The 19,833-nt window shown below is 46.4% G+C and overlaps 1 protein-coding gene across 5 annotated transcripts in view; it reads right to left on the bottom strand.

The window, feature by feature from the left end:
* LOC139389267 (KN motif and ankyrin repeat domains 1a) overlaps positions 1–19,833 on the bottom strand; it is a 135,895-nt gene that overhangs the window by 25,283 nt on the left and 90,779 nt on the right. For all 5 annotated transcript variants that reach the window (XR_011629392.1, XM_071135829.1, XM_071135827.1 and 2 more), the window contains 2 exons: positions 13,044–15,312; positions 12,423–12,910 (listed from right to left, as the gene is read on the bottom strand). Coding sequence is in view for 4 of the 5 variants with exons in the window: in XM_071135827.1 (XP_070991928.1) it covers positions 12,423–12,910; positions 13,044–15,312 (2,757 nt within the window). In the remaining variant the exon portion in view is untranslated. The remainder of the gene's footprint in view (positions 1–12,422; positions 12,911–13,043; positions 15,313–19,833) is intronic.

Raw genomic sequence — 19,833 nt, 5'->3', positions numbered from 1 at the left:
TCTATAAAGTACTGACTCAGGGGTGTGAAAACGTATGTAAATGAGACGTTTCAGTATTTCATTATCAATAAATGTGCAAAAATGTTGAAAAACACAATTCCCGCCCTACTAGCTGGAGTATTAGCTAGCTAGTACACAGTGTCATTCGCCCCGGTCTGCCGAGCACCTGCCCTCGCCTTAACGTTAACAGAATTACAATCTTCTTCTTCAAATCAAATCAAATGTTATTGGTCACATGGTTAGCAGATGTTAATGCGAGTGTAGAGAAATGGTTGTGCTTCTAGTTATGACAGTGCAGTAACATCTAACAATTCATCTAACAATTCCCCAACAACTTCTTCTGTGGGGTTTACAGTGGTTGGCATCCAACACTATGGTGCATTATCGTTACCTGCCGTACTGGAGTGCCCTGCCTCCCGCCTGTGTCCCGGAGTCCTGGCTGAAAAATGGACCAATAGAAGTATAATGAGGGGTTCCTGCAGATGCACACCCTTCTCCTCCTGTCGTTTTCCCCACGGAGGTTCTTGCTCTCTGATAAGAGAGTATAAAAAGGGGTTCCTGCAGATGCACACCCTTCTCCTCCTGTCGTTTTCCCCACGGAGGTTCTTGCTCTCTGATAAGAGAGTATAAAAAGGGGTTCCTACAGATGCACACCCTTCTCCTCCTGTCGTTTTCCCCACGGAGGTTCTTGCTCTCTGATAAGAGAGTATAAAAAGGGGTTCCTGCAGATGCACACCCTTCTCCTCCTGTCGTTTTCCCCACGGAGGTTCTTGCTCTCTGATAAGAGAGTATAAAAAGGGGTTCCTGCAGATGCACACCCTTCTCCTCCTGTCGGTTTCCCCACGGAGGTTCTTGCTCTCTGATAAGCTCAAAGTCAAGTTGTCGACCACTGCCCAGCTTTACGATTCTACAGCGAGAAATGTCAGGTTCGTCGGTATCACCAGCAGTGAGGTTGAAGCTACCAATTACTACTTTTTCACACTGGAAGAAGTTAAGATACACTACATCTACCCTTTAAAAATTATATTGTTTACTGAACTAAAGTTACTGAGAAAAAAGTAGTTAACCACATCCAAACTACTACGTGACTACAAATTATTATATCTAAACCTGAAATGCCATAGACTACAAATTGCAAGATATGACTATAACTCTGGAGTCAGAGATTCAAGTGAGAATTAGGATTCTTAGGAAATTCTTGCCAACTTAACACACTTTTCTTTTTGCAAAAAAACAATAGTATGTAGTCCCAGTAGTTAGCTACACCGCTACATGGTAAAACAGTAGTGTGTAGTTCCAGTAGTTAGCTACACCGCTACATGGTAAAACAGTAGTGTGTAGTCCCAGTAGTTAGCTACACCGCTACATGGTAAAACAGTAGTGTGTAGTCCCAGTAGTTAGCTACACCGCTACATGGTAAAACAGTAGTGTGTAGTCCCAGTAGTTAGCTACACCGCTACATGGTAAAACAGTAGTGTGTAGTCCCAGTAGTTAGCTACACCGCTACACCGCTACATGGTAAAACAGTAGTGTGTAGTTCCAGTAGTTAGCTACACCGCTACATGGTAAAACAGTAGTGTGTAGTCCCAGTAGTTAGCTACACCGCTACATGGTAAAACAGTAGTGTGTAGTCCCAGTAGTTAGCTACACCGCTACATGGTAAAACAGTAGTGTGTAGTTCCAGTAGTTAGCTACATGGTAAAACAGTACACCGCTACATGGTAAAACAGTAGTGTGTAGTCCCAGTAGTTAGCTACACCGCTACATGGTAAAACAGTAGTGTGTAGTTCCAGTAGTTAGCTACACCGCTACATGGTAAAACAGTAGTGTGTAGTTCCAGTAGTTAGCTACATGGTAAAACAGTAGTGTGTAGTCCCAGTAGTTAGCTACACCGCTACATGGTAAAACAGTAGTGTGTAGTCCCAGTAGTTAGCTACACCGCTACACCGCTACATGGTAAAACAGTAGTGTGTAGTTCCAGTAGTTAGCTACACCGCTACATGGTAAAACAGTAGTGTGTAGTCCCAGTAGTTAGCTACACCGCTACATGGTAAAACAGTAGTGTGTAGTCCCAGTAGTTAGCTACACCGCTACATGGTAAAACAGTAGTGTGTAGTTCCAGTAGTTAGCTACATGGTAAAACAGTAGTGTGTAGTTCCAGTAGTTAGCTACACCGCTACATGGTAAAACAGTAGTGTGTAGTCCCAGTAGTTAGCTACACCACTACATGGTAAAACAGTAGTGTGTAGTTCCAGTAGTTAGCTACACCGCTACATGGTAAAACAGTAGTGTGTAGTCCCAGTAGTTAGCTACACCGCTACATGGTAAAACAGTAGTGTGTAGTCCCAGTAGTTAGCTACACCGCTACATGGTAAAACAGTAGTGTGTAGTCCCAGTAGTTAGCTACACCGCTACATGGTAAAACAGTAGTGTGTAGTCCCAGTAGTTAGCTACACCGCTACATGGTAAAACAGTAGTGTGTAGTCCCAGTAGTTAGCTACACCGCTACATGGTAAAACAGTAGTGTGTAGTCCCAGTAGTTAGCTACATGGTAAAACAATAGTATGTAGTCCCAGTAGTTAGCTACACCGCTACATGGTAAAACAGTAGTGTGTAGTTCTAGTAGTTAGCTACATGGTAAAACAGTAGTGTGTAGTTCCAGTAGTTGGCTACACCGCTACATGGTAAAACAGTAGTGTGTAGTCCCAGTAGTTAGCTACACCGCTACATGGTAAAACAGTAGTGTGTAGTTCCAGTAGTTAGCTACACCGCTACATGGTAAAACAGTAGTGTGTAGTTCCAGTAGTTAGCTACATGGTAAAACAGTAGTGTGTAGTTCCAGTAGTTAGCTACACCGCTACATGGTAAAACAGTAGTGTGTAGTTCCAGTAGTTAGCTACGTGGTAAAACAGTAGTGTGTAGTCCCAGTAGTTAGCTACACCGCTACATGGTAAAACAGTAGTGTGTAGTCCCAGTAGTTAGCTACACCGCTACATGGTAAAACAGTAGTGTGTAGTTCCAGTAGTTAGCTACATGGTAAAACAGTAGTGTGTAGTCCCAGTAGTTAGCTACACCGCTACATGGTAAAACAGTAGTGTGTAGTCCCAGTAGTTGGCTACACCGCTACATGGTAAAACAGTAGTGTGTAGTTCCAGTAGTTAGCTACACCGCTACATGGTAAAACAGTAGTGTGTAGTTCCAGTAGTTAGCTACATGGTAAAACAGTAGTGTGTAGTTCCAGTAGTTAGCTACACCGCTACATGGTAAAACAGTAGTGTGTAGTTCCAGTAGTTAGCTACACCGCTACATGGTAAAACAGTAGTGTGTAGTTCCAGTAGTTAGCTCCTCCTCAACACTTCTTAAGACACATTCATTCTACACTACATGTAGTTCACTCCTCCTCAACACTGCCTCTTTATCCTACCCCCTCCTTTTTCGAACATTCTGTTAAAAATCGCGCAACTTTTCAGCGTCCTGCTACTCATGCCAGGAATATAGTATATGCATATGATTAGTATGTGTGGATAGAAAACACTCTGAAGTTTCTAAAACTGGTTAAATCACGGCTGTGACTATAACAGAGCGTGACGTTAAACATGACGTTGCATGTTGGAAGAGAGCTTTTTTCGTGATGCAGACAGGCTATACAAATGGATATTTTGGGCATTCATGGACAGATTTAATCGGGAAAAAGACCAATTTGTGATGTTTATGGGACATATAGGAGTGCCAACAAAGAATATCATCAAAGGTAATGAATGTTTTATATTTTATTTCTGCGTTTTTGTGTAGCGCCGGCTACGCTAATTATTTTGTTTACGTCGCCTTCAGGCATTTTGGGGTGTTGCATGCTATCAGATAATAGCTTCTCATGCTTTCGCCGAAAAGCATTTTAAAAATCTGACTTGTTGGCTAGATTCACAACGAGTGTAGCTTTAATTCAATACCCTGCATGTATATTTTAATGAACGTTTGAGTTTTAACGAGTACATTTAGCATTTAGCGTAGCGCATTTGCATTTCCAGGTGCCTACTTGAGACGTCTGCGTCTCAAGTAGGAGCAAGAAGTTAACTTCTTGGTGACAGGGGGCAGTATTTTCACACCCGGATGAAATGCATGTCCAAATTCAACTGCCTGCTACTCATCCCCAGAAGATAAGATAGTGTTTTTATCCAAATAAATATGCCTATGAAGTTTCTAAAACTGTTTGAATCATGTATGTGAGTATAACAGAACTTATTTAGCAGGCGAAACCCCAAGGACAAACCATTCAGATTAATGTTTTTGAGGTCACTCTCTTTCCAATGCATTTTCATTGGGAATCCAGATTTCTAAGGGACCTTCTTGCAGTTCCTATCGCTTCCACTGGATGTCACCAGTCTTTAGAAATTGGTTGAGGTTTTTCTTTGTGTAATGAAGAAGTACGGCCATCTTGAACGAGGGTCACTTGAAGTGCACTGTTAGATACAAGCGCATGTCCAGAAAGCTAGCTTCAGTTTGTTTTCCTCCTGTATTGAACACAGATCATCCCGTCTTCAATTTTATTGATTATTTACTTTAAAAAAAGAGGGACGGAAGCTATACTGTTACACTGGCAATACTACAGTGCCTATAAAAACATCCAATAGTCAAATGTATATGAAATACAAATGGTATATACCTAATTCCTATAATAACTACAACCTAAAACTTCTTACCTGGGAATATTGAAGTCTCATGTTAAAAGGAACCACCAGCTTTCATATGTTCTCATGTTCTGAGCAAGGAACAGAAACGTTAGCTTTTTCACATGGCACATATTGTACTTTTACTTCTCCAACACTTAGTTTTTGTATTATTTAAACCAAATTAAACATGTTTCATTATCTACTTGAGGCTAAATAGATTTGTATTGATGTATTATATTAAGTTAAAATAAGTGTTCATTCAGTATTGTTGTAATTGTCATTATTTCAAATACATTTTTTTTTTTTTTAAATCGGCCGATTAATTGGTATCGGCTTTTTTTGGTCCTCCAATAATCGGTATCGGTGTTGAAAAATCATAATCGGTCGACCTCTATTCTACACTACATGAAGTTCACTACTCCCCAACACTGTGCAGCCATACGTCTTTTGTTTCAGCAGTCAGATCTCTCGGTGTGTGACCTCTATCAGCTCCAAACAGGTCCCATCAGGTCCTGGCTGCTGCAGAGATAACTGTGGTCCATTCAGGTCCTGGCTGCTGCAGAGATAACTGTGGTCCATTCAGGTCCTGGCTGCTGCAGAGATAACTGTGGTCCATTCAGGTCCTGGCTGCTGCAGAGATAACTGTGGTCCCATCAGGTCCTGGCTGCTGCAGAGATAACTCTGGTCCCATTCAGGTCCTGGCTGCTGCAGAGATAACTCTGGTCCCATCAGGTCCTGGCTGCTGCAGAGATAACTCAGGTCCTGGCTGCTGCATTCAGGTCCTGGCTGCTGCAGAGATATCAGGTCCTGGCTGCTGTGGTCCCATCAGGTCCTGGCTGCTGCAGAGATAACTGTGGTCCCATCAGGTCCTGGCTGCTGCAGAGATAACTGTGGCTGCTGCATTCAGGTCCTGGCTGCTGCAGAGATAACTCTGGTCCCATCAGGTGCTGCTGCTATCCCATCAGGTCCTGGCTGCTGCAGAGATAACTGTGGTCCCATCAGGTCCTGGCTGCTGCACTGTGGAGGTCCTGGCTGCTGCATAACTGTGGTCCATTCAGGTCCTGGCTGCTGCAGAGATAACTCTGGTCCCATCAGGTCCTGGCTGCTGCAGAGATAACTCTGGTCCCATCAGGTCCTGGCTGCTGCAGAGGTAACTCTGGTCCCATCAGGTCCTGGCTGCTGCAGAGATAACTCTGGTCCCATCAGGTCCTGGCTGCTGCAGAGATAACTGTGGTCCCATCAGGTCCTGGCTGCTGCAGAGATAACTGTGGTCCATTCAGGTCCTGGCTGCTGCAGAGAAAACTCTGGTCCCATCAGGTCCTGGCTGCTGCAGAGATAACTGTGGACCCATCAGGTCCTGGCTGCTGCAGAGATAACTCTGGTCCCATCAGGTCCTGGCTGCTGCAGAGATAACTCTGGTCCATTCAGGTCCTGGCTGCTGCAGAGAAAACTCTGGTCCCATCAGGTCCTGGCTGCTGCAGAGATAACTGTGGACCCATCAGGTCCTGGCTGCTGCAGAGATAACTCTGGTCCCATCAGGTCCTGGCTGCTGCAGAGATAACTGTGGTCCATTCAGGTCATGGCTGCTGCAGAGAGAACTCTGGTCCCATCGCATCACACATCACTTCACACATAACGACGATCACAAATGGCACCCTACTAGTAGTGCACTATGTAGGAAATAAGGTGCCATTTCAGACGCATAAACAGACATGCTTCTGTGAACCCCGACCCTAGAGCTCTGAACCAATCCTCTCCTCCTCCCCCTCTCCCTCTTTTCCCCACCAGATTCTAAAAATACATACTTTGGACAGCAGCTGTCTGTCTGTCTCCCTGCCTCCCTGGCTCCCTGGAGCACCTTCAATTACATTTTTGGGCAAAAAGGCAAACTCAGCTCCATCATTCATTGAATCAGATGGCTGATTAATCACAAAACCCACTAATATTGCCAACTACTTTAAGCAAACCAAGACAGTCGTGAAGAGGGCACAACAAAACCTATTCCCCCTCAGGAGACTGAAAAGATTTGGCATGGGTCCCCAGATCCTCAAAAGGTTTTACAGATGCACCAGAGAGCATCCTGACGGGTTGCATCACTGCCTAGTATGGCAACTGCTCGGCCTCCGACCGCAAGGCACTACAGAGCCCAGTACATCACCGGGGCTAAGCTTCCTGCCATCCAGGACCTCTATACCAGGCTGTGTCAGAGGAAGGCCCTAAAAATTGTCAAAGACTCCAGCCATCCTAGTCATAGACTGTTCTCTCTGCTACCACACGGCAAGCGTTACCGGAGCGCCAAGTCTAGATCCAAGAGGCTTCTAAACAGCTTCTACCACCAAGCCATAAGACTCCTGAACATCTAATCAAATGGCTACCCAGACTATTTGCATTGCCCCCCTCTCTTCTACGCTGCTGCTACTCTCTGTTATTATCTATGCATAGTCACTTTAATAACTCTACCAACATGTACATATTACCTCAATTACCCCGACACCGGTACCCCGCACATTGACTCTGTACCGGTAGCCCCCTGTATATAGCCTCCACATTGACTCTGTACCGGTACACCCTGTATATAGCCTCCACATTGACTCTGTATCGGTACCCCGTTTATAGCCTCCACATTGACTTTGTACCGGTACCTCGTTTATAGCCTCCACATTGACTCTGTACCGGTACCCCATGTATTTAGCCTCCACATTGACTCTGTACCGGTACCCCATGTATTTAGCCTCGCTATTGTTATTTACTGCTGCTCTTTAATTATTTGTTACTTTTAACTCTTACTTTTTTTGTATTTTCTTAACTGCATTGTTAGATAAGGGCTTGTAAGTAAGCATTTCACTGTAAGGTCTACTACACCTGTTGTGTTCGGCGCATGTGACAAATAATAACAATTTGATTTGATTCTTTCATTGGAAAGCAAACATGACATGCCAGCAACAAACGCTGACAATACACATCCAAGTATCAACAATGACAAGCAACCGGGGTCTTACAACTTGGATGGAAAATTACTGAGGATAATAGCGGACGATATTGCCACTCCTATTTATCATATCTTCAATTTAAGCCTACTAGAGAGCGTGTTCCCTTAGGCTTGGAGGGAAGTTAAAGTCATTCCACTTCCTAAGGATAGTAAAGCCCCCTTTACTGGCTCAAATAGCCAACCAATCAGCCTGTAAGAATCTCTACAGGATCGGTGTTCCAACCTCGGGACTGTTGAGCTAACGTGCGCTAATGTGAATAGCATGACGTTGTAAGTAACAAGAACATTTCCCAGGACATAGACATGTCTTATATGGGCAGAAATTCTTGCTAATCTAACTGCACTGTCCAATTTACAGTAGCTATTACAGCGAAAACACACCATGCTATTGTTTGAGGGAAGTGCACAATTATGCACTTGAAAATGTATATATTGACCAATTAGGCACATTTGGGCAGACTTGATACAACAGTTTAAAAGAAATGCAATGGTTCATTGGATAAGTCTGAAACTTTGCACATACACTGCTGCCATCTAGTGGCCAAAATCTAAATTGCGCCTAGAGTCCCAAGTTAGATAATGGCCTTTCTCTTGCATTTCATGATGATGGAACAAAAACAAATTAAAAAACGTATGTTTTTATGTATCATCTTTTACCAGATATAATGTGTTATATCCTCCTACATTCATTTCACATTTCCACAAACTTAAAAGTGTTTCCTTTCAAATGGCATGAAGAATATGCATATCCTTGCTTCAGGTCCTAAGCTACAGGCAGTTAGATTTGGGCATGTCATTTTAGGCTAAAATTCCTTAATTAAGAGGCGTTAACAACCCTTTGTAAACTTTTTGAAAAAATGGTGTTTGACCAGATACAATGCTATTATACAGTAAACAAATTGACAACAGACTTTCAGCTCGCTTATAGGGAAGGACACTCAACAAGCACAGCACTTATACAAATGACTGATGATTTGCCGAGAGAAATTGATGATAAATGATTGTGTGGGCTGTTTTGTTAGACTCCAGTTCTGCTTTTGACATTATTGATCATAGTCTGTTGCTGGAAAACCGTATGTGTTATGGCTTTACACCCCCTGCTATAACATGGATAAAGAGTTACCTGTCTAACAGAACACAGAGGGTGTTCTTTAATGGAAGCCTCTCCAACGTAATCCAGGTAGAATCAGGAATTCCCCAGGGCAGCTGTCTAGGCCCCTTACGTTTTTCAATCATTACTAACGACATGCCACTGGCTTTGATTAAAGCCAGTGTGTCTATGTATGTGGATGAATCAACACTATAGACGTCAGCTACCACAGCGACTGAAATGACTTCAAGACTTAACAAAGAGCTGCAGCTAGTTTCAGAAAAGGTGGAAAGGAATTCGTTAGTAGAATGGGTGGCAAGGAATAAGTTAGTACTACGTATTTCAAAAACAAAAAGCATTGTATTTGGGACAAAACACTCACTAAACCCTAAACCTCAACTAAATCTTGTAACAAATAATGTGGAAATTGAGCAAGTTGAGATGACTAAACTGCTTGGAATAACCCTGGATTGTAAACTGTCATGGTCAAAACATGTTGATACAGGAGTAGCTAAGATGGGGAGAAGTCTGTCTATAATACAGCGCTACTCTACATTCTTAACAACACTATCAACAAGGAAGGTCCTACAGGCCCTAGTTTCTACCTTAACAACACTATAAACAAGGCAGGTCCTAAAGACCCTAGTTTCTACCTTAACAACACTATAAACAAGGCAGGTCCTACAGGCAAGTTTCTACCTTCTTAACAGCACCAACAAGGCAGTTTCTACCTTCTTAACAACACTATCAACAAGGCAGGTCCTACAGGCCCTAGTTTCTATCTTCTTAACAACACTATCAACAAGGCAGGTCCTACAGACCCTAGTTTCTACGTCTTAACAACACTATAAACAAGGCAGGTCCTACAGGCCCTAGTTTCTACCTTCTTAACAGCACTATCAACAAGGCAGACCCTACTGGATGCTAACGTGCTAACGCCTAGTTTCTACCGTCTTAACAACACTATCAACAAGGCAGGTCCTAGTTTCTACCTTCTTAACAGATACTATCAACAAGGCAGGTCCTAGTTTCTACCTTCTTAACAACACTATCAACAAGGCAGGTCCTACAGGCCCTAGTTTCTACCTTCTTAACAACACTATCAACAAGGCAGGTCCTACAGGCCCTAGTTTCTATCTTCTTAACAACACTATCAACAAGGCAGGTCCTACAGACCCTAGTTTCTACCTTAACAACACTATAAACAAGGCAGGTCCTACAGGCCCTAGTTTCTACCTTCTTAACAGCACTATCAACAAGGCAGACCCTACAGGTCCTAGTTTCTACCGTCTTAACAACACTATCAACAAGGCAGGTCCTAGTTTCTACCTTCTTAACAATACTATCAACAAGGCAGGTCCTAGTTTCTACCTTCTTAACAACACTATCAACAAGGCAGGTCCTACAGGCCCTAGTGTCTACCTTCTTAACAACACTATCAACAAGGCAGGTCCTAGTTTCTACCTTCTTAACAACACTATCAACAAGGCAGGTCCTACAGACCCTAGTTTCTACCTTAACAACACTATAAACAAGGCAGGTCCTACAGGCCCTAGTTTCTACCTTCTTAACAGCACTATCAACAAGGCAGGTCCTACAGGCCCTAGTGTCTACCTTCTTAACAACACTATCAACAAGGCAGGTCCTAGTTTCTACCTTCTTAACAACACTATCAACAAGGCAGGTCCTACAGGCCCTAGTTTCTACCTTCTTAACAACACTATCAACAAGGCAGGCCCTACAGGTCCTAGTTTCTACCGTCTTAACAACACTATCAACAAGGCAGGTCCTAGTTTCTACCTTCTTAACAATACTATCAACAAGGCAGGTCCTAGTTTCTACCTTCTTAATAACACTATCAACAAGGCAGGTCCTACAGGCCCTAGTTTCTACCTTCTTAACAACACTATCAACAAGGCAGGTCCTAGTTTCTACCTTCGTAACAACACTAGCAACAAGGCAGGTCCTAGTTTCTACCTTCTTAACAACACTATCAACAAGGCAGGTCCTACAGGCCCTAGTTTCTACCTTCTTAACAACAGTATCAACAAGGCAGGTCCTACGGGTCCTAGTTTCTACCTTCTTAATAACACTATCAACAAGGCAGGTCCTACAGGCCCTAGTTTCTACCTTCTTAACAACTCTATCAACAAGGCAGGTCCTACAGGCCCTAGTTTCTACCTTCTTAACAGCACTATCAACAAGGCAGGTCCTACAGGCCCTAGTTTCTACCTTCTTAACAGCACTATCAACAAGGCAGGTCCTACAGGCCCTAGTTACTACCTTCTTAACAACACTATCAACAAGGCAGGTCCTACAGGCCCTAGTTTCTACCTTCTTAACAGCACTATCAACAAAGCAGGTCCTACAGGCCCTAGTTTCTACCTTCTTAACAACACTATCAACAAGGCAGGTCCTACAGGCCCTAGTTTCTACCTTCTTAACAACACTATCAACAAGGCAGGTCCTACAGGTCCTAGTTTCTACCTTCTTAACAACACTATCAACAAGGCAGGTCCTACAGGCCCTAGTTTCTACCTTCTTAACAACACTATCAACAAGGCAGGTCCTACAGGCCCTGGTTTCTACCTTCTTAACACACCCTAGTTTCGTCACACCTGGACTACTGTTCAGTCGTGTGGTCAGGTGCAACAAAGAGGAATTTAGGAAAAGTATAATTGTCTCAGAACAGGGCAGCACTGGCCATTGGATGTACACAGAGAGCTAATATTAATAATATGCTTGTCAGTCTCTCCTGGCTCAAAGGGGAAGAGCGATTTACTTGATAACTACTTGTATTTGTGAGAAGTGACATGCTGAATGTACCGAGCTGTCTGTTTGAACTACTGGCACACAGCTCAGACACCCATGCATACCCCGCAATACATGCCACCAGAGGTCTCTTCACAGTCCCCAAGTCCAGAACAGACTATGGGAGGCGCACAGTACTACATAGAGCCATGACTACATGGAACTCTAATACACATCAGGTAACTGATACAGCAATAGAATTAGATTTAAAAAGCAGATAACACACCTTATTGAACAGCGGGGACTGTGAAGCAACACAAACATAGACACATTCATAAAAACACACAATAACATAAGCACTATACACACACGTACACATGGATTTAGTATTGTAGATATGTGGTGGTTGAGTAGAGGCCTGAGGGCAAACACTTAATGTGTTGTGAAATCTGTTGTGAATGTATTGTAATGCTTTTAAAAATCTAGAACTGCCTTACTTTTTGCTGGACTGCCTTGTCAGCAGCTAATGGTGATTCATAAAAATGACAAATACAAACTGTCACCAGGTGAGGGACAGTAATGTTTTTGGTGATACTGTCTTGGGTTGTGGGTTCGATTCCCACGGGGGATCAGTATGAAAATGCATTCACTACTGTAGGTTGCTCTGGATAAGTGTCTGCTAAATGTTGAGGCTGTTCCTGTAACAATTCTTAACCTAAACATAAACCTACTAAAACATGAAATAGCATTTATAAAGTTCAGCAGTAATGTTACGACGTGACTGTGTTCCTCTTTCAGCTCAGTAAACAGAGATATCCTATTGTTAGGTCAATACTAACCCGACTGAGAAGAGAGCAGGCTAACAGTAGAGAAATGGTCTGTCTGGTGTAATGACTCAACCTATTAGATATTCTGTGTGGCCTACCTGTAGTGGTGCTGCTGCTATCTCGCTGTGTTCTCAGATCCTCAGCACTGCCATACTTCATGACAGAGCTGATAGAAGTCAGAGTGTTGACCAGCTGGCTGTTGATAGAACCAAAGTGGGTGAACTGAGAAGAGCAGGGCTGTCCGAAAGCATCCGCTAGCTCACTGTAGTTCTCAGTCAACAGCATCTGTTGTTCCTGAAGTAGTTTCTGAAGCCTCTCTATGTAGTGGTCTAGTCCTGCCCCCCCCTCCACCTGCTGGGGCGGTGGTATGGCCTGGGGTGGTACAACAGTCGTCACTGCAATGGTCTCCTGGGTTACAGCGGTTCCGTCCAGGTGGGAGGGGCCACATGCAATGTTCCGGGTCTTCAGGCCGACCAGGAAGTTAGTGTGGATGCCGACCAGGCCGACGCCCACCTCTTTGGTCTGGGCCGACCATGCCTCCTCCGTACCGCCGTCTCGCTCCGCTGTGTTTCCCACGGCAACAGACCTAAGGACGACCACAATAGAAACATTTTATTCAACTTTTATGTGTTCAAAAAACATGTTTAAATGTATTGTATTATATCCATGTGGTTAAATTGGGTTGTTAAATGGTTAAATTAATCTAATAGAAAAAGTACCTGGTTTTGGTCTGTGGGTCTTTGATCAGCCCCTCGCCCACAGCGACAGTCCTTGTGTGATTGGTTAGCGTGCTGGTGTGTTTCTCAGCCGTGTGGAGCAGGGGGGTGTTGGTACAGCCGTCAGCTAGCACCACTGTCTCTGTGTTGGTGTGTTGGGAGGCTGTGTCTGGGGTTACCATGACAGCAGAGTCCGTGGTGGTGCCCAGGACAGGGTTAGTCCCCGTGGTAACCAGCTGTCTGATGGGAGAGACGGTGACGTCTCTAGAACACTCCCCAACGCCCACCGACCTGCTCTCCCTCTCCCTGGCCTCAGTTTCCTGGGCCTTACACAGCTCTAGACTGTCTACTTCCTCATCAGTGTTCACTCCCTGGTCACACAGCCCCACCTCCACCCCCACCCCCTGGTCACACACCTCCAACTGCCTCCCCACACACTGGTCCTGCACCTCTACCCTCTCCTGCACCAGCCACCTCTCCATGGGCAGGTCAGGACCCGAAGCAGTGTGTCTCAGGCTGGGTTGACAGGACACCCCTACCCCTACGGTGTGGAGGGTCTCCCCTGTGGAGGCATGGCTGGTCTCTAGATGGTTCCCCACTCCCTGGCTGTGTGTCTGGACTCTCCAGGTCTCTGAGCCAGTGCTCTGGGTGTCTGGCCGCGCCTGGCAGGCCATGCTGTAGGTGTCTGGCCGCACCTGGCAGCCTTTATCAGCCCTCTTCTTATTGGCTCCCCCAGCGGCCTGCAGCTCTAGCTTCAGCTTGGACATCTCCATCAGGTGGGTGGTCTCTCTCAGGTCCACCTCTAGCCGGTAGATCTTCTCCTTCAGGGCCTCGATGGTCTGCTGCTGCAAGTCTAGCTCTGCCTCCACCTCGCTGGTCACGCCCAACATGGCTTCCGTCACGCCCGTCCCAGCACTGCGAGTCGCACGCTGCTCCGTCGCCATTCCGACGTCACAGTAGAAGCGTCGTTGTTGTACCATCGTCATCACCGGCGACTTCCTCTGGGCGACCACCGAGGCGTCGTTCATGTTCTCATCTGTGCCGACTGCCGTGGAGGTGAGCTGGTTGTTGTTATTGTGGGTGAGAGTGAGGGAGGTCAGGGTCTGCCTGGCCTGGTGAGACCCTTGATCCTGGCTGTTTGCCCCCAGGGCTTGGACCTCTGCAGCCAGCCTCCTGAACTCCTCCATCCCCTTGGTACTCTGACTATGGCCCTGACACTCCTGGCCCTCTGGCTCCATGATGTGCAGCTCCTGGGTCTGTAGGGTATGTGTCTGGGGGTCCAGCTGGTCGGCCAACTGATCAGCACTGCCCACGCTATAGGACCTCTTCCTGAACCCCCCCCCCACTATGCCCCCCACCCCCAGCCTCTGGTTCTTCTGACAGGTCATCTGTCTCTTCTCCTCCTGCAGCACGGCTATCTTCACCTGCAGGACAGGTATGGTCTTCACCTTGTCCTCTAGCTCCTTCAGCCTCCGCAGGGCCACCACCATCTGCTCCCGGATGTGCTGCAGGTGGAGCGGAGACACATTGGTGGCCGGCGTGGTCATGCCCGAGGACATGGGGCTGTGGTGCATAGAGGAACCCATCGAAGTGTAGTAGGGGTTGTACTCTCCACTACCTCCACCCCCGTTGGGAAGCAAGGGGGAGAACAGGGAGGTGCTGGACCCCCCCATCCCTCCGAAGGAGGCCAGGCGGTGGCGAGGAGCAGGGCCAGGGGGTTCGGAGGGGGAGGGGGGCTGCATGAGGTGGCGCTCCTGTTCTAACCTCCTCCTCGTCTCCATCAGGGTCTTCTCAACCTGGGGGTTGAGGAGGGGAGGTTCCCACGGAGAGGGGGGCGGAAGAAGGGGACGTTGAGGGGCTTCGGCGGGGACGCTCAGGTAGCCCTCGGGGGGTAGGGGAGGAAGAGGAGGGGGAGGCTCACAGGAAGGGAGAGGGGCATGGGCGTGGTAAATCAGGGTGGGGGGAGGGTGAGGCTGGGGGGAGGAGTAGAAGAGTCTCTGCTGTGCCTCTTCACTGGAGGAGGGTAGGGAGCCTGTGGAGGTCCATTCAGCCTGGCCCTGCCCACTGTACCCACTGCCCCCACCAGAGCAACCTCCCCTGGGCACGGGCTCCGCCGTCGGCCGGACAGGCCTGGATTTCCGCTGGATGTTCAGCCTCTTGATGGTGTTGCCACGCTGTATGTCGTCCACATACTTCAGGAAGTCCAGGTCTAGCTGATAGCCATATGGGGGCGTGGCCTCAGTACCCCTGCTGACAGACCTCTCTCCTCTCTCTATGGGAAGAAGAGAAGAACAAAAGGCATTGGAACTAGAGTCATACCAGGAAACACATGTTGCAGTAAATTGGTTCTGTAACAATGACATTACAGGTATGGAACAATAGCTATAAATGGATCAGAGAATTCAATTCTTTGAAAATTACATGACAACTTTAAACCCCAGTTTTGCTTCTCTGGCAGCTGCTGGGAGAACAGTGGTCTAGTATGACGTGAGAACGTAGCCTCATCACTCGACAGTCATGGCCACAACAAGCATGGACAACATTAGCTACAATACAAAGTTTCACCAAGGACTATGCTGTCAACAGCAGACAGACCGCAATTATATGTTAAAAATAAACAAGTTTGGTCATTGAAAAGGGGATGAAGGCTGTGGAAATGGAGTGGCTTGCTACCTCGGGAACTGATGGACCGTGACATTACTCAAACCTGGTAAGACAAACCTCAAAACTAATGTTAGCTTAGCAACATTTCTTTGCAATTCCTCTCTGCTGTAGACATGTTGGTTGTTTAGAAACAAAACCGAGATGTGCGTAACCATGGGGAAAAACAGACGGGGTAGATTGTTGACATGGAAAATATCCTCCAATGTTTATTGAAAACATAAATACATTTGCACCTGTTGTCTCTCAAATACATCAATACAGTTATTGGTTAGCTAGCTATCGGGTTTTAGCCATTTTAGCAATACATATGCATCGCAGCGCTAGCTGTGCCACCAGAGACTCTGGGTTCGCACCCAGGCTCTGTCGCAGCCGGCCGTGACTGGGAGGGGCGACGCACAATTGGCCTAGCGTCGTCCGGGTTAGGGAGGGTTTGGCCGGTAGGGATATCCTTGTCTCATCGCGCACCAGCGACTCCTGTGGCGGGCCGGGCACAGTGCGCGCCAACCAAGGTTGCCAGGTGCACAGTGTTTCCTCCGACACATTGGTGCGGCTGGTTTCCGGGTTGGATGCACGCTGTGTTAAGAAGCAGTGCGGTTTGGTTGGGTTGTGTTTTGGAGGACACATGGCTTTCGACCTTCGTCTCTCCCGAGCCCGTACGGGAGTTGTAGTGATGAGACAAGATAGTAATTATTAACTACCACGAAATTGGGGAGAAAAGGGGGTAAAAATTTGAAATAAATAAAATGGACAGTGACGGGGGTAAGATGGGGATACCTAGTCATATTTTGCATCGTCACTGCAGGGGATCACGACTCTCAAAAAAAAAAGTTTACTTCTGAAGATCACTTTAGCACTGTCCGTAAAATCCGATTCAAATTCGACACAAACCTTCCAATAGGTATGTAATGACACATTATATAAACTCTTTATAGTGTTTTATTTACATTTTAGAGGCGATAAGGTGATAAGTTGGACAGATCGAGTGAAAAAAAGCTATTTTCCCACATGACACCTCTCCTTCTCACTATCACGCATTAGTTTCTCTTCCCCACCCGCCATGTTTAAAAAGACCCGATGGAGCTCATTGCCTTGTTGAATTATGCAGAAACGGGCAGCGTGGAGGTCATGTCATTTATTTTGTTGGAAAGGGGAGAAATTGTGCTTTACAATGGTATTGACATTACAGTTGATCTGGAAGTATTACATTTTGGGGCGTTAAAATAAGGTCAATTGTACGGACCAAGGCGATGTACAAAAGTGAGTGAGTTTACGTTACCGTGAAATGATTACTTAGAAGCACTTTCCCAACAATGCAGAGTTAAAAAGTATTAAAAGATGAGTAAAAACAAACAAATAAAGAAAATAGTAATAACAACAGTCTATAAACAAGGAGTACCAGTACCACATCCTCACAAAAACAGATTGCAGTATAACAGCAGTATACTGAAAATAATGTGTCCAATTTTGTTTTCCCACTGCGGGAATTTTGCAGTTTAATTGTAGTACACTGCAGTTATTCTGAGTCCAAAATACAGTTACTGCACTTTTACTGCAACATGTTTTTGTAAGGGCGAGTCAATGTGCGAAGTAGTTGAGGTAATATGTACTTGTTGGTCATCTAACGTTCATCGTACTATGTTCCAGCAAAGTGTTTTTTAAAGTTTTTTTTGTTTTTATTTTTACATGTTGTAGAAAGCTAGCCGAGCTAGCTAACTGGTCTACTTTGCTAAGCACCATATTAATTTGCTATGCTAAGTGTGTGGTGTAATTATCATTATAAATCATATCTTTATTATATTGGTCAACTTCAGTCCATGTAACGTACTGTATTTAGTTGCTTCAGCATTTCTATTTATCCTCAGTGGAGCCTGAACGTCGAGTGGAGCTATTATCCTCAGCCATAGTGGAGGAGCCTGAACGTCGAGTGGAGCTATTATCCTCAGCCATAGTGGAGGAGCCTGAACGTCGAGGGGAGCTATTATCCTCAGCCATAGTGGAGCCTGAACGTCGAGGGGAGCTATTATCCTCAGCCATAGTGGAGCCTGAACGTCGAGGGGAGCTATTATCCTCAGCCATAGTGGAGCCTGAACGTCGAGTGGAGCTATTATCCTCAGCCATAGTGGAGCCTGAACGTCGAGTGGAGCTATTATCCTCAGCCATAGTGGAGCCTGAACGTCGAGTGGAGCTATTATCCTCAGCCATAGTGGAGCCTGAACGTCGAGTGGAGCTATTATCCTCAGCCATAGTGGAGCCTGAACGTCGAGTGGAGCTATTATCCTCAGCCATAGTGGAGCCTGAACGTCGAGGGGAGCTATTATCCTCAGCCATAGTGGAGCCTGAACGTCGAGTGGAGCTATTATCCTCAGCCATAGTGGAGGAGCCTGAACGTCGAGTGGAGCTATTATCCTCAGCCATAGTGGAGCCTGAACGTCGAGTGGAGCTATTATCCTCAGCCATAGTGGAGCCTGAACGTTGAGTGGAGCTATTATCCTCAGCCATAGTGGAGCCTGAACGTCGAGGGGAGCTATTATCCTCAGCCATAGTGGAGCCTGAACGTCGAGGGGAGCTATTATCCTCAGCCATAGTGGAGCCTGAACGTCGAGTGGAGCTATTATCCTCAGCCATAGTGGAGCCTGAACGTCGAGTGGAGCTATTATCCTCAGCCATAGTGGAGCCTGAACGTCGAGGGGAGCTATTATCCTCAGCCATAGTGGAGCCTGAACGTCGAGTGGAGCTATTATCCTCAGCCATAGTGGAGCCTGAACGTCGAGTGGAGCTATTATCCTCAGCCATAGTGGAGCCTGAACGTCGAGGGGAGCTATTATCCTCAGCCATAGTGGAGCCTGAACGTCGAGGGGAGCTATTATCCTCAGCCATAGTGGAGCCTGAACGTCGAGGGGAGCTATTATCCTCAGCCATAGTGGAGCCTGAACGTCGAGTGGAGCTATTATCCTCAGCCATAGTGGAGCCTGAACGTTGAGTGGAGCTATTATCCTCAGCCATAGTGGAGCCTGAACGTCGAGGGGAGCTATTATCCTCAGCCATAGTGGAGCCTGAACGTCGAGTGGAGCTATTATCCTCAGCCATAGTGGAGCCTGAACGTCGAGTGGAGCTATTATCCTCAGCCATAGTGGAGCCTGAACGTCGAGTGGAGCTATTATCCTCAGCCATAGTGGAGCCTGAACGTCGAGTGGAGCTATTATCCTCAGCCATAGTGGAGCCTGAACGTCGAGTGGAGCTATTATCCTCAGCCATAGTGGAGCCTGAACGTCGAGTGGAGCTATTATCCTCAGCCATAGTGGAGCCTGAACGTCGAGTGGAGCTATTATCCTCAGCCATAGTGGAGCCTGAACGTCGAGGGGAGCTATTATCCTCAGCCATAGTGGAGCCTGAATGTCGAGTGGAGCTATTATCCTCAGCCATAGTGGAGCCTGAACGTCGAGTGGAGCTATTATCCTCAGCCATAGTGGAGCCTGAACGTCGAGGGGAGCTATTATCCTCAGCCATAGTGGAGCCTGAACGTCGAGGGGAGCTATTATCCTCAGCCATAGTGGAGCCTGAACGTCGAGTGGAGCTATTATCCTCAGCCATAGTGGAGCCTGAACGTTGAGTGGAGCTATTATCCTCAGCCATAGTGGAGCCTGAACGTCGAGGGGAGCTATTATCCTCAGCCATAGTGGAGCCTGAACGTCGAGGGGAGCTATTATCCTCAGCCATAGTGGAGCCTGAACGTCGAGTGGAGCTATTATCCTCAGCCATAGTGGAGCCTGAACGTCGAGTGGAGCTATTATCCTCAGCCATAGTGGAGCCTGAACGTCGAGTGGAGCTATTATCCTCAGCCATAGTGGAGCCTGAACGTCGAGTGGAGCTATTATCCTCAGCCATAGTGGAGCCTGAACGTCGAGTGGAGCTATTATCCTCAGCCATAGTGGAGCCTGAACGTCGAGTGGAGCTATTATCCTCAGCCATAGTGGAGCCTGAACGTCGAGTGGAGCTATTATCCTCAGCCATAGTGGAGCCTGAACGTCGAGTGGAGCTATTATCCTCAGCCATAGTGGAGCCTGAACGTCGAGGGGAGCTATTATCCTCAGCCATAGTGGAGCCTGAACGTCGAGTGGAGCTATTATCC

This window comes from Oncorhynchus clarkii, chromosome 30 (genome assembly GCF_045791955.1).
Source record: "Oncorhynchus clarkii lewisi isolate Uvic-CL-2024 chromosome 30, UVic_Ocla_1.0, whole genome shotgun sequence".
Taxonomy (NCBI): domain Eukaryota; kingdom Metazoa; phylum Chordata; class Actinopteri; order Salmoniformes; family Salmonidae; genus Oncorhynchus; species Oncorhynchus clarkii.
This window is presented reverse-complemented; position numbering and strand designations above follow the sequence as displayed.